General features: G+C 38.3%; 1 protein-coding gene across 1 annotated transcript in view; it reads right to left on the minus strand.

The window, feature by feature from the left end:
• Positions 1-5,259: 5,259 nt before the first annotated feature.
• Positions 5,260-15,560, minus strand: part of prrc1 (proline-rich coiled-coil 1) — a 53,287-nt gene continuing 42,986 nt past the window's right edge. Inside the window, exons 5-9 of the mRNA XM_008423811.2 lie at positions 13,459-13,561; positions 13,207-13,370; positions 10,468-10,571; positions 8,972-9,074; positions 5,260-5,838 (exon numbers count right to left, since the gene is read on the minus strand). Coding sequence (XP_008422033.1) covers positions 5,629-5,838; positions 8,972-9,074; positions 10,468-10,571; positions 13,207-13,370; positions 13,459-13,561 — 684 coding nt within the window. The 3' untranslated portion in view covers positions 5,260-5,628. The remainder of the gene's footprint in view (positions 5,839-8,971; positions 9,075-10,467; positions 10,572-13,206; positions 13,371-13,458; positions 13,562-15,560) is intronic.

Below are 15,560 nucleotides of genomic sequence, written 5' to 3' on the forward strand. Positions count from 1 at the left end.
CTGGAATCCTGATTATTGGATTGTAAATAGTAACATGTTAGAATACTTGTTACTGATACAAGGGTCAGATTAGAGTAACGCATTACTGACGTGTTGATGGCATAATTGTTTGACATTTCTGCTCAAAATATTTACTGATCTGTCAGGTTATATGCGTCACCCCCAATGACAGACTCGTTCCTACGCCCTTGCAGGTGAGGCTCTGCCTCACCTGCCTCCCCTGACCGCACGTCACTGCTATAAATATATACAAAGTATACTACAAGCATGCTTGTACCAATTCTGACATTAAAACTTAACACACGCACACACTTAAATATAATCGTACCAAAATACACTTTTAAGAAATATATTAAATAAAAGTATCCTTTAAATGAACAAAAAATATATTTGCTCAAGTAATGTAAACAATATGCATTTACCAATAATTTGTGCATATTTTAAAATATATACTAAAGATAGAATTTTTTAAACTTCACAATGCTTACTTTAAAAGTAAACTATTAAATATACAAAAATTTCAGTATGTTTTAAATTACTTTGAGTCTATACCTTAGACTCAAATGTCTAAAGGCAAGTCATACATTAGATTAACAGTAAATACATAAATACATCCTACTTTAAAAAGTTTGTTAGGGCTTTCTGTATGCCTTTTTAGGTGTCTTAATAATCTTTTACTATTTTTGTGAAAATGGCAAAGATAATTAAAAAAAAATCATTTTAATGTAATTTGATGTAATGTTGTTTAACAAAGTAAATAATGTGGTTTTTGCCTCAAAATATCAAACATTTACCAGTTTCGTAACAGAGGTTCTACAACAAAAACAATACTTGTCCTTAACACCAAATGTAGCAGGTATCTTCAGTTTTACTTCTCTCCAAATAGGAGAAATGTAAAACTGAAGATACCTGCTATAACTTTAAGCACACTTAAATATAATTGTACCAAAATATGATTGTTTCTTATTTTGCTTTTAGTAGACTATATTGGTTTATTTGCTTATTTAATGTATAATAATATCAGCCAAAATAATACAGATGATCATTTAAAGAACAAATCATACATTAGATTAACAGTAAATACAGAAATACTTCCTACTTTAAAAGGTTTGTTAGGGCTTTCTGTATGTTTTATTTTGAAATGTTGATATATTTTATGAAGTCATTGTTCAGTGGTCATTTATGCACCAGACACAGACCTGCAGCCTAGGGGCGGTTCTAGATGGGGGCCAACGGCGAACCAAAGAAGTTGTACTGAATACTCAGTTGTCTTATGTTAATACTCAGTGGTGGATTTTTTTAACCTTCACAATTTTACTTTAATAGTGAGTTAAATATTCTAGTGCTACACTTTTAGCTGCTGTATGGACATAGGATCACACTTTCCATCTGCCAGGGATCTGCAAACTGAATCTCTGGAGACAGATGTGGCTCTTTGGCTTACTTAATATATCAAATGATGAAATATTGCTCTGTTGTTTTTTGTTTCATTCTTTTTCAAGTGTTGCCATATAAAACCAGGGTAGTCACCCTGGCCCCTGTGGTAAATCAGGTCTAGAACCAGCATCCAAACCTAACTCCTTTATATAAATATTTTGGTAATACTCTGTAAAATGTCAGAATGTTCACATAACTTTTATGCTTTTAGTTGTGAGGACACATTTTGAATATTAAATCAGGTGTTATGATCAGTTACTCAGTGGTTTACCCAATACTTTACACTTGCTTAAGTAAATGTATTTAAAGTATACTACTCTGATTGGAGTACAGTTTTGGGGTACTCTAACTGACCTCTATGCATGAACAATTGCTCTATGGATCACTTTTTAAGGACAAAAAAACACTGCCATAAAATATAATAGTGGACATCCCACCCCATGAGAGTCGGGCGGCACGCGCCGTGGTGGGCGTCCCTTATTTTGATTTCTGAAAGGTGGCAACCCCAGCAACAACACAACAGGACAACAACTGATGGAAATAAAATGTGGATCACAAGGGACGAAGGCTGTTAACGTGTTGCTAGCTAGTTGTAAGTTTGCTTATTAATTATCTTTGTTTAATTATAAACAGTGCAGTAAAGATATAAACAAACTTATGTTGGTTTCAGAAATAATTATGTTATCAATTTTCTTGTGACTTTTATGATTATTACCATAATGATCATTCAGCTTCATGCCATAACTGCATGGAGGCTCTGTTTGTTGCGACTTAATATACTTTTCTTCATAAACTTAGCCTGGTTTTAATTGAGCTCATTATGCCAAAGAGACTTTGTGAGGCTGCTGTTATAACTCGCTCATCATTGTTTTTATCTTCAACATATTTTTGCAGTCTAAGCAAATGGAGATGAAAGAGGAATTAGAAAATCTGAACACTTTCCTGTCTCAGAAGAGGCACCAGATCGTCAACCAGTTCCGAGCCAGTTTTATTGTGCCAATTAAACAGTGAAACATTCAGACTCACAATAATTAAGTTCCTTATAAATAGGGGGGGTGGGGGGGGGGAATGAAAAAAAAAGCTGAGGCAGAGGACATTTATTTCTTCCCTTTCCGTACTCTTGTCTTACAAAAGTTGCCATCTTGATTTCTATTCTGATATTTTGTCTTTGTGTTCTTCCCCTCCGCTTCTGATCAATTCCCCCTCAGGTGTTTGCAGAGGGAAAATTCAAAAGCTACTCTTTAAGTAACTGTAAGCAACTGTTAGCAAGATCTACAAGTTAACTGTTATTTTCACAATCATTTCTATCTCTAAGATAACAAATCTGATTTCACAAAAAATTGGATTTGGGTCACTTCAGGCCAGTGTGAACATAGCCAAAATGAGCAAATGGTTCTTCTAAAGAACCAAAGAAAACAACAAACTTTGTTCTAATGGTCAATTATTTGTACACAATTTTCAACCATTAAGTTTTAATGCTGGAGAGGAAAATGTGATGCATACATGAGTCAAATACTTTGTTTTCAACAACAGTTCAAATCTGCACATTAAGGTAAAGAAGGATTTAAAAACAGTTGTAAGGCTTTTGAATTATCTTTTAAAATAAATATTTCTGCTGGAAAGTGTTGAGGAAAAATGACTATTTTTAGTGTTTAACACAGTTTAAACCTTTTACAACAAATTTCTTAATTTTGAACAGGTTTCTGTTAGTGATTTGAAACTAAAACTATTGCTGGGTAAGTATTGAATAGAGATCTGCAGGAGAGTTTCTGCTCAAACCCCTGGTTTCTGCTCAAACATGAATTACTCTGAGAAAGGGAACTTTGGTCGGTTCACGTATCCAAAAACTAACATCTGAAATGGTGCAAAAACTGAATATAACATAAAATGTTTCAAATCACTAACATTTAATTTGTAAGATACTTTTCTTAGTTATTAATAACATGTTCTGACTAAAAATTGTATTATCTTGTTTTAGAATTAATTTAGTCAATGGTGAATGTATTTGAAATGGTATTATTTCTGACTATATTAGAATCAAATGAAAATGTTTTGTTTAGTATTAGAAAATACTTAGGTTTATGGTGAATGAATGTCTTAATTCTTATTTTGAATATCATATTAGGTTAGAAACAGGAATTGTACTYCRTTATTTTCTGTTRATATTATCTATTGCTTTTGTTTGATATYAGGACTAAACTTTGGAGATGCTGAGTGCAGAAGAACAAAKTGGGTTTYTGGAGATAACTTTTCATTGAATTAAAATACARTATTAAAGGTTTGTTCCTGGCAGAGCAGAAGAGAAACCAGAATTTCACAGCTACCTATGAGGTTCCTTCATCTGTTTCTCTTTGCCCAGATGGCTGTAGAGCCGCAGGAGGCTGGATGGTGTTAAGAAAATAAATTTAAAATAAGTTAGTTTTAAAATTTAACATGACTTGATTGAAATAGCCTAATATAGTTTTAAAATTGATCTATATTTTACCTGTAGTTAAAGCAGAATGTTTGTCAAGATCTCTGTTCTGTCCTTTGTCTGTCTGGAAACAATCAGTAGTAAGTTCTAGCTTTTCACAGTGATCTGTGAAAGCCATAAACCACCATGAATTCGGAGAGTCTGCTTCCACCTTATTTAACAAAAGGAGGAACTGGTGATTTATCTTGTGAACAAATCGCAGGGATTTTCTAAATTCAAAAAGGGCCAGAGATGTCTTCCAGTTGGTCAAGTAGAGATACGCCTTATTTGAATATATTAAAGAGGAAAACACACCTACAGGTATAAATGTTTGTGCTCAAGGGAAACAATTTAGAAAAAGCTGATTTATTTTACTTCTGCACCAGCTCTTTCTCCAAGGACGTCCTAAATATTTCTCTGTCTTCTTGTCTCGGGTATCAATGTTTATCTGTGTTTCTCCAGTTTCCTGTTCTATCTTATACTTTCTTCTGATTGGATTAAATTCTGTAATTCACGCAGTGTTGTGTTTCTGTCCCCACACGTGGCCACGTGAGAGAACCCGGGATCAACAGGAAGAATCAGAGCCAATTTTTTTTTGCTCAATTTAATTGTATAAAAATTCTTCCTTAACAAAAGAGATAAAGGGAAAAATTGAGGAATGCAAGTGATGTCTTTGGCACCAATAATTTCGAATGGCCTGTGTTACGGCCCTGGGCCTTAAGGGCTGGGCTGCAGGTGTTGCTTTTGTCTGTCCTTGTGCTCCTCCCCTTTACAGGTGCTGCTAATCAGGTTGATTGGGAGTGCAGAGTACTTAAACCTGGCTGTCTCCATCTTCTGGGTCGCCTTCGGCGTCCACTCTGCCGCTTGACGCTTGTGGTGTTTTGTTGCCAGGCCTCACCTCCCCTCCTTTTTGCACATTTGTGTTTGTCTTTGTTTTGGCCAAAACACTTCCATATGCACTTATACAACACATCCAAGCATTTGCATTACACCACTGATGCTGATATCCACAATCCATTGTTTTTGTTAATATTCATTTTTCTACACTTTAACCCCTGCATGATCTCCCGTTTTGTTATGACCTTCAAACAGTCGTAACAGCCTGACAAAAAATACAAAATTGTTGCATCAAAGTTTGACAGAGTAGATAATTCCCAGTCTTGTACTACACTTTAGAACCAAGGTAGCCTCAGAATCAACTTTCAAATTTTTACTTCTTGTATGTATTTTTGTGCTTTTACCGCTTCACAGCACACCACTTCACAATGTATGAATTTCAACTTGTTACATGAGCAATGTTGCAATGCTTGGAGAATAATTGTGCATTTACCATGTTAAATCTACGTTGCAGAAAAACAAAAGAAATCCTGCAGCCTGCAGAAAAAACATTTATTAACTGTAGGAGAAATTCAGCTTTGTATTTACATTTGAAAATTATCGTTTTGTAAGGATACTGGGGCTATCCCTTAAAAATACAAGACAGACCCAGCATTGCACTTTGCAATACTTTCTGTGCTACCACAGGAAAGTCGGAAAATGACATGCATTAATGAGTAAAAGAAATTAATACAATGTCAGAATAACGCAATACAGAAAAACAACTTTGTTGAAATCTTGCTGCATTTAAAAACACACTTAGAAAATCTCAGTGGGCACAAATGGATACATCTAATCCAAAAGTAGAACAGTAGCTTTCATGGCCATTTCTGTGTCCCTACGGAATCTGTTACCAGTCAGCCTCACTGAGTCCAGGGAAGCAGCTGCTGTTTGTAAAGTCCAGCAAGAACTTTGGCTGCACACTGGATTATATGATGTTGGCTTAATCCTGTTACAGACTTGTGCCAATCTGTTCTGCTGATGTTTGGCAGGCTGCGCTCCAAGATCTCTCCCACTGTAACAACCAGGCCGGACCAACGCAGGCTGTAGTCAGGCGGTGTAAGGGAATGAGCCTGTAGAGGGTCACAAACCAATGAGATCCAAGTGACTTCCCGTGAAGTACTTTACAAGTTTACATTCAAACATACATCATATTTTAGCCTCGGAAAAAGGTTTGGTACTGACCAAATCTTTGTCCATTATGGTCAATAACAAACAAGCAAGATTTCTGGCTCTCCCAGACTTGTAACTTAAGAGGCTCCTCTGTCCTCCACTCATTAATCACACCTGTTTGAACTCATCAGTATAAAAGACACCTGTCCACAACCTCAGTCACATCCAAACTCCACTATGGTGAAGACCTGTGCAATCACACCAGCAACAAAATTCTGGGAAGACTGAATCTGCAATAGGCAAGCAGCTTGGTGTAAAAAAACAACTGTGGGAACAATAATTAGAAAAGGTAAGACATACAAGACCACTCATAATTTCCCTTGATCAGGGAAATCAAAATGATCATAAAAACGATGAGCAAAAATCAAAAAACCACACAGGGAGACCTAGTGAATGACCTGCAGAAGGTTGGGACTTGCGTAACAAATAAAAGGCTACACTACGCCGTCAGGGACTCGCATTCTGCAGTGCCAGACGTGTTCCCCTGTACATATCTGGGCACAACGGAAGTTTGTTACAGAGCATCTTGGTGTTTCAAAAGAGTATTGGGAGACTGTCATATGAAACCAAAGGAGAACTGTTTGGTAGAAACACAACTTGTCGTGTTTGGAGGAGAATGAATACTGAGTTGCATCCAAAGAACACCATACCTACTGTGAAACATTGGGGTGGAGACATCATGGTTTGGGCCAGTTTCTCTGCAAAGGGACCAGGACGACTGGTCGTCCTTGTTCTTTCATTCTATATGAAAGAATGAATGGGGCCATGTATCGTGAGATTTTGAGTGAAAACTTCCTTCCATCAGCAAGGGCATTGTAGATGAAACGTGACTGGGTCTTTCAGCATGATAAAGATCCCAAGCACACCGCCAGGTCAATGAAGGCACACCGCCTTCAGGTCTTCTTTTCCTTCCTTTCTTTCAAAGGAATGCTTCTTTGTAAGACGGATTACAGGTCCTGGGGTGCCCTAGTCAGTCTCCAGATCTCAACCCCATAGAAAACCTTTGGAGGGAGTTGAAAGTCTGTGTTGCCCAACGACAGCCCCAAAACATCACTGTTCTAGAGGAGATCTGCACAAAGGAAGGGGCTAAAATACCAGTAACAGTGTGTGCCAACCTTGCAAAGATTTATAGAGAACGTTTGACCTCCGTCATTTCCACCAAAGGATATATAACAAAGTACTGAGATGAACTTTTGTTATTGACCAAATACTTATTTTCCACCATAAGTTGCAAATAAATTATTGTCATAAGAGAGAAGTAGGACACAACATTCAAAACATTATGGCATTGATCAGATTTGTGTACAATTACTTTCATACCGAAGTTACTGGTATTTTTCCATGTTCTAAATGTTAATGACTTGTTAATGCAGCATTTTCTTTCTGTTTTGTAGAACGATTATATCACAACATAATTACAGCCGCCATGTACTGGCTTTATATCTCAATGAAGATCCTGAAAGCTATTGAAGTAAGCTTTTGAATGTATGGAGTAAGTGTCGATTGTTTTAAAAAGGATATTTTCATTAATGAGCTGTGGTGTAAATGTCTGTATTTCTCTTGCCAAGATTCAATGCCTTTGTGATGGAGTTGTTGACTTTTACCACCACATTCATTTTTATTGTGCCTACAAATCACAGAATGTAAGGACACATACACTACCATTCATTTGTTAGAGAATCTTTTCTCCTTAAAGATGAAGTATGTAAAACTTTCATAAAAAATATTTTTTCTACATTTGTTAAAACTCTCACCATGTTGTGTGTGGAAATAATATTATGAAATGATTTTTGTTGAATGTTACATTAATGTATAATCGTGAATTTACCTAGATTAGTTACAAGGACACTACAAGTGGGGCCTTGCTGTGTTCCCTCCCCCATTGAGTCTAGCCTTTAACACGGAAGTGATAATGGGCGGCTGGGGCTCCGAGCAGAGAGGGGACCAGAGCAGTGAGAGTAGTTGCAAGTTCTCCGGTTTATGTTTTTTCGGTTTGTTTAGGAACAGCTTGTTCCTGATATGCGGTGGGTCCCATCCTAATCAGGCATCCTTCAGCAGGTTGTTCTGTGGCCACATTGTTTCTCCTGTTGATGAAATGAAATAAGTTTGCATGTGATCCCATGTTTATTAAGATTGCGTCTGTCCAAAAAGGTGGAAAAGTTCAGAGAAGATCCCGTGGTTATCGATGAAGGTCACTGTGCTGGCAGCACATGCTTTTATCAGCCATTTGTTTATAGAAAGCAGTCGAGAGCATTTCAAGTCACTCCACCCTATTGCTGGGACAGGGCCACTAAGAAAAATATTTTGTTTTAGTTTTCTTGTAGTGTTCAGAAACATTGTAAAGTCTTTTTTCAGAATCTCCGATTGTCATTAGCAAACTCGGCACAACTTTCAATATTCGGCTGATCTGTGGTTAAGAGTCTGTTATAGTGCACAGTGCATTTGGGAAAGGACATGACTCTGGTTCTCTTGGAATCAGAAATGGCTGATTCCATATATTATCTCATCTCCGACAATAAGTACTATTGGCATATTTGTGATTTTCTTGGCGTTTGCTTTAGTGAAGTTTCCCTCATGGGTTATTGTTGAAGTGCAGGAAATCTCTTTTACAGTGGGATTCCCACAGTGAGTGTGTTATTGCTCGGGCTGGTCAATTTGTCCTGTGAAACAGGGCCGGGGGAATAGTTTCTCCTAATTTGTTTTCCTTCGGTGCAGCAGGTGTTGAAGTCGGATGTAGGTTTCGGCTCAAAGCTGGACATGCTGATTCATCCAGGTGAGGGGTTATCGCCGTTGGTCCTTCTGTCAGATCCACAATCTGTTTCGGTTCAGCTCCCAAAACATTCCAGGGTGGGCTGCGTGGTGCAGGACGTTGTTGTTCGTTGTTTATAGGAAGGGTTGATTTGTTCCCACAAAGATTGTTTAATGCACGGATTCCTGTCTATAAGAGGTCCATAATATTTAGTGAATGGATTTTTCTCTATTTTCCTATTAACCTTGGACTCTGAATGTGCACAATGTAGTTTGTGTTTGTACCTGCTGAATGTGATCCAGTGTCAGAGGAGTTGCCTGTGTGAAGACCTCCACGCAGATGCCATGACCAGGGTCTTCCAAGATTAAACAGCCAATGTCAAACCACCTAAATGCAAAAAACAATATTTAGTATCACATTGCAACTCTTACATCTTTTGATTCTGTTGGGCAACAGTTTATCACAAAAATCACTGGGATGTGCGATATGGCATAACATTCAATTCGCAATATTGTGATGGGTGGTGATGATGCGTATCATGATATAACTCGTACTTACAACAAAATGAAAAAAAAATTGCATACTAATTGAGTGAAACGTATCTGTACGTGTTAACACATATTTAACTAATTTTTGTGCATGTTATTTGCATGTAATGCTTTTTTTTAAGTTGAGCTTAATCTTAATGATGATGTGGCGTCAAATCCTACCTTTTCTTCCCACTGTTGTGACTGGGACTTGTAGTTAGTTGCATTGCTGGTATTCAGCTAACTACATGCAGTCGTTTTAACACGGTAAAACAAATTGCTTGTACTTCCCATCTTCCACACACTTTGCAGTTTACAGTTTTCTGCTGCTGGTCTGGCTGTTTAACCCTCCTTCGGTCTTACAAGACAGGCTCATTTGGACCCTGCAAGTCTTTTTACTTTGTGCACAGACAGAGGGGTCGCAATGAGCGCTTTTACAAGGTTTTCTTTTTGTTCTTTTGGGAAGACCATCAGACCACCACCGTGACATTTGAGGTGCTCTTCCTGAGCATCATGCTAAAACTACTGGAGGGTTTTAGCACGCATGTGGGAGGTGTAAAATCCCACAGGCGCTTTTACACCTCGTTTCCCCACTGGAGATTAAACCTGAACCCGATGCAGATAATTTATGTTTTTGCACCTGTCTTTTTAACAAATCCTTCCCTTCTTCCCAGCCACACTACTTCCTGCTTCTCTCCAGCTGATTACGTCATCAAAAAGCTGTACCGTGGTTGGCTGGTAGCCTGCAGATCTCTATCGTAGGCCAAATTTCTATTGTTTCTACCATTCATTATTGAGCATTCCTACTCTGTACTGCACATTTAAGTAAAGTACACCAGGCAGGATTTTCTTAACTATGCAAGCTGAGATAAATTTGCATGGTTAATCACAGCAAGTTTGTGGTTCAGAACCCCCCCCCCCAAAAAAAACCTACTTTATAGTTTTGTTTGTATGGGTGGGTTCGTTTCCTTTGTGTGTGTATGTGTGTAACCCATTTAGTACTATTTCTGGCATATCTACTGACATCATAAAGACTGATGGGTCTTTACAAGGACCCATCAGTCCTCATAAAGTACAGTGTTTGGTCAAGGAGACCAAACATTGTACGATGGAAGACCTTGTATAGGGTTAGGAAAAATTTCTGGGTTAGGCATAAATGCAAGTGCTACAATGTCAATACAAAGCCCTAAAATACAAATGCGTGTGTGAGGGTAGCTGAATGCTTGAGTGTGTTTTGGAAGTTTTCTTCATACTTCTCTGGAAAAAGTTCAGCTATGAAGTTTTCCAAAGCGACTACAGGCTGCTTCTCATGAATCACACCAGCTCGACGCAAGCCATCAATGCGTTCTTGAGCACCCTGCAGACATATACACCTTTTAAGAAATAATTTCACACAAGATAAAAGTGGAGCATACGCTCCTGTTGTGATAAAATGCTATAGTGTTTTATTTATTGCCTGACAAAAAATATGAAGCAGAAATTCCATTGCTTACAAATGCTTTTTCTAACATCTGGTGAGCAGTTATCTCACCAAAACAATCTCCAAAAATAAACTCTTTCAAATAAAATTTTGTGTTACCATACTATTTTCTAAGGTTCGATACAGTCACTGAGTTATTAGCTACCTTCTGTCCTAATTTTGATCTTTAATGAGAAAGAAAAAAAAAAGAATAACACTAGGGATATCCCTATCTGATGATGCTAAGTACCACTTAAGGCATGACTGACTGGTCGAATTGGAGTAGTCTAAATAAAAAGACCAAACAGAGAGAGAACTAAGTAATTGACAGAAATTCAATATCAAGAGTGGAAACCTAGTAATGGTGAACCAAACAGAAATTGTGGTGGTGTGCATACTGTGGTAAAATAGTCATGATAGTTTAGAATTTATTTATTTAGTTTTTTGTGGACTATTTCTGGTGTGAGGGCCCTCTGGTCCTCTGAAAAAAGTACTATAGACACACTTGGATTTCAAAAACACGTTAGTCTTTACTTGCTTCATACAAAGGTATTTTGTTTGATGTATCGAACTTTAAAGATACAAAAAGGATTAATGAGATGAATACAGAAGGAAATACTGACAGTGAGGCTTGCAGAATACAAGAAATCGGCCAAAAACAAAAAACAAATCTCTTTTGTAACTGTACTTCTCCTGTTGGGTGACTGGAGTTTAAATTGAGTGAATAAGAAAAGCATGAGAAGGACCTTGAAAATTTAAGACACTGCCATCTATAAAGGCGTAATTAATTGGTGTTCCCGTAAAGCCTCTTTTTTTTTTCCACGATTTTCCCTTAACGACAATCTTACAATGTCCTGTAGTGTGTGGTGTGTTACATGGTGTGTTGAATATGCCCGAGTTGGGTTGTCTTGGCCCGATAATCGCAGCCTGTGGGGTTTTCCCTGACTGAGAGCGAGAACGCAACCTGTTGAATGTGACAGGTAGCCAATCAGAAAGAGCGGCAACATAAGCAAGGAGGGGAATCCTAAACATGGCACAACCGAGAGTCCAGTGGACCAGGGGAAACGTTTATTATGCAAAGGTCATTATTATATGTGGTTATGTTTATTCAGTTAAAAATGTTAACTACGAAAAAACATAACTGGCCTCCAAATCTTAGTGCAGCAAATAGAGCAGCTGTTCCCGCAGTCTTTTATCCAGTGCCTTTTCATTTTGTTGCGTCTTTTATCGCTTAAAATAAGTCCACAAACCGTCACTGCTTCTACATTGTCATCCGTGTTTGTTTATTCTAAATTCAAGTATGATATGTTGGGGGTTTGATTTTCTTCGGGAATCGGGATGTTCGTGACTGTGACCGGTTCGTGTGGTGTGTTGCTCCTGCCGTGTGGCTGGACACGAACCGATCAAACCTGTTGTACTTTTATCAGCTCTGTGGTCACAGAGTTTTAGAAAATCAGCGGATAATTCTTATATCATGCCGTGTGAACCAGACTTAAAACTCACAAGCTCTTCTCCTCTCCTCTTGCCTTGATCACTGCCCTAACGCGCTCCGACTCTGGTCGCTATGGTAACGTTTACACACCCCTTCAAAATAAGATACAGATGCGCAAAAAAAACGAACATTTTACTTTCTTGAAGATTTTAAATCATGATAACGACTGATGGGAGCCCTGAGCTTGTTTCTCTGCAACAAGACGGTCCCATCTGGGAGACAATGAAGTGTTGCTTATGCACAGGGTGCTCATGGTCACTAAGTGGCGGAGCAGTTTAAAGGCTTCATTCCCTCATTAGCGAGCTGGACGCTGCTGCAGAGAAGCTTGGAATGTTGGAGTTACCTACCGGGATAAATCCATTCTCCTGTCTCTTCTCTGGGCCTTTCCCCTTCGCAAAGAAACTTTCCAAAGACATCTGATCCATTTCTTTTAAACTCCTCATTTCATCCATTTTGCTGCTTGTGGCTCAATGTTTACAATGTAACAGAGAGAATCCGGAAAAAAAAAAAAATCCTTCCAGACTCAAATAATCCATTAAACGTAAATATTTAATTATTTCTTGCGATGCCCGGTACCAATTGGTCCATGGACTGGTACCGGTCCGCGTGTTTTAAGCCATAAATCAGCAACCTTTTATCCACATGCATGGTAAAAGAGGTGATATATGGCCCACATGGCTTTCCATTGAGTCCACCTAACTCGGCATGTGTGCGAGTGTCGGTGACACAAAATAGAAACGTGTTTTCGTCCAGCTTTTCTCAACTCTGAGGGGTGTGGTTTTGATGGTGGGGTGATCCCTCTGATATTGGCAGGAGAAAAGCTGGCCTAGACATCCGTTAGGTGCTGGGTTAAAAATGTTTCAACCAATATATATTAGATGAAGTCTCTACCTGCAGTAAAGACAGTTGGAACTTGGTGGTTTGCCCAGTGTCATGGCTTACAACTTTTCTTTTTATGGAAAACTCAGCTTCTTCTAACAATGTTTATCAGAAATGTTTTTAAAAACGATAAATATCTAATAGAAGAAACAGTGAACTGACCTTAGCTCCAGCTGCGTAGCCCACTGGCTGAGGGGCAATGTTGGACTGACTTGGCTCTCCTGTGACCGTTGCCATCCCAAAAACCTCCTGGAAGGCCTCTCTGACAGCTTGCACGCTCATGTCCTTATCAGAAGCCACTACAATGTCAATGTCTCCACCTGACTCTGAGGGCAGCAACACAGAAGAATTAACAAAGACCTTCAAATGTTTAGTCACCTGGTTAAAGGATGAAATATGAGAAGCTTAACCTACTGATGTATGGTGCCATGCCAGGGTCCAGAGTAGTGATCATGGACTCTACTGAGTGTTTGGTTTTATTTAGGACGTTTTTTACCACGGGATTACCTGCTACTCCCTAAAGAGGCACACAGGGAACACACGGACAAGTTGACCATAGTTAGCATTTAGCTTCAATACTGTAACTTCACATCATTTTTCTTTTGTCTTTTACTGAATTACAGAGTGCTTGACCAAAACATGTCAAATGGCCAAACAATAAATTGATTTATCTCACAGCACCTTACTTCACACAGTATTTATAAATTCTGTGTGAGACCATTATATTATGGTTATTGCTTATTAAGTGTTGCCTTGATTCTGTCATGCATGTTCAAGAAATCCTTTAATTTAAAACCAGGCCCGGTGGCATGGGCGGGACACCCACAGAGTCAGCTGTTCACCCAAACCCCACCCCTCCATGACTGGAAGCATTTTTTTTCTTTCTACCAGAGTGGGCAACTTTTTATCATTCCTATTGATTTGATACAGTAGGGGCTCCCGCACTTCCCGTACATGACCCCCTCTGTTCCTCTTTTTTCAGCCGCTACAGCTGTGTAATCCATTGTTAACATGTCAGAACGTATTTTTCTGAGCTAGCTTTAAACGCAACATGAGTGTCAAGATGCTCACACCAGTTTTACACCAGTGCAGCAGCAATGCAGAATGCTGCTGCTATGCAGAGACAAGTTTGCATAGCTCCCCCCAGCTAACCGAGTGAGCTGATTAATGCTGTTGGATGCAGGTAATGTCAGCTAAATGCCACATTAAGCTTATTAACAAGAACAGGCTACTAATTTTGTGTTCAAAAGTGGGTAGTGCTGGTTACACATACTTGAGTAATGCTTTGGCAAAACAGGTACTTATAACAGTAGATGGTAACACTTTATTTGAAGGGGTGTGAATAAGACTGACATGACACTGTCATAAACAAGACATAACACCTGTCATGAACATGAATAAGTCTTCATGAATATTTGACTGTTGTCATAAAGTGTCATTCGATAAATCATGACACCTTTAATACAAAGTTGACATTATTCAAAATGTCTTTGTTATGACAACTTCACATTAACCTTCCATATTGATTTTCATATTGAAATCTTCCATATTGTGGGGCCAACCTAACAATTTTTAACAGCCAGATCTCCTGTTTAAAAAGAAGCTGAAGTTTGTCACCTAATACATATGAGGTATGTGTCTTATTAACTTTATATTTTCTTTGAGAAAATAACATTGACTATGTTCTTTCTTTGTAATGTTAGCTATGAGCAATTCAAGCCAATCCTACCTTGTTGTAAGTTAATGTTAGCTAAAGTTATTAAACTCCATTACTGTAACGTTAGCCCTTAATATTAAAACTTATTTTAAAGACATGCAAATAGGTTTTTCCCCCTCCAATTTTAATCTAGCAAATTAAAAGCTAATGTTAGTCAAAGTTATCCTTTATGTGCATTATCTAGCAACTTGACTGATGTGACGCAGTGCTTTTGTTCTTTGCTTTGGCAACTTTAGCCACACAAAGACCCATGTTAGCCTAAGGACACATGGTGGGGGAGGGGGGGACAAAGTTGACTAATTAAGACATGCTACGAGTGTGGAGGATGATAATGAGGACCAGCCACCAGAGAAAGAAGTCCGTTTGACCAAAGAGAAAGAAGCAGATGAAATATTCCCCAAGAAAATTAGGTAAGTCATTTTTGTGTTACTATTATCTCCAGGCGAAGTGAGGTGGGAAGGCCAGGTAAGTGCGGAAGGGGGAGCAGGAATCAACATTCACCAGCTGAGTTAAGTTACGTTTTAGACAACTAAAAACTGGTGTTAAATCTATTAATTTAAACTTCTTGCAAACATCAATAAGCCAGAGTATCTGGTTGGAAATAATTTTGAATGCTCATTAAGTGAAAAGATAGACTCATGTGCCTAAAACTATACATTAAATGATGCAATCTGAATAACAACAGTGGCAGTCTGTCTGAACTTCTGCCAAACAAATATTTGATCTGAATAATTTTGTTTAGCTTTAGTTATTATGCTACGTGTGTTAAGAAATAATTGTATTGCACTTCATAACAACC

The sequence above is a fragment of the Poecilia reticulata genome, linkage group LG12 (assembly GCF_000633615.1).
Source record: "Poecilia reticulata strain Guanapo linkage group LG12, Guppy_female_1.0+MT, whole genome shotgun sequence".
NCBI lineage: Eukaryota > Metazoa > Chordata > Actinopteri > Cyprinodontiformes > Poeciliidae > Poecilia > Poecilia reticulata.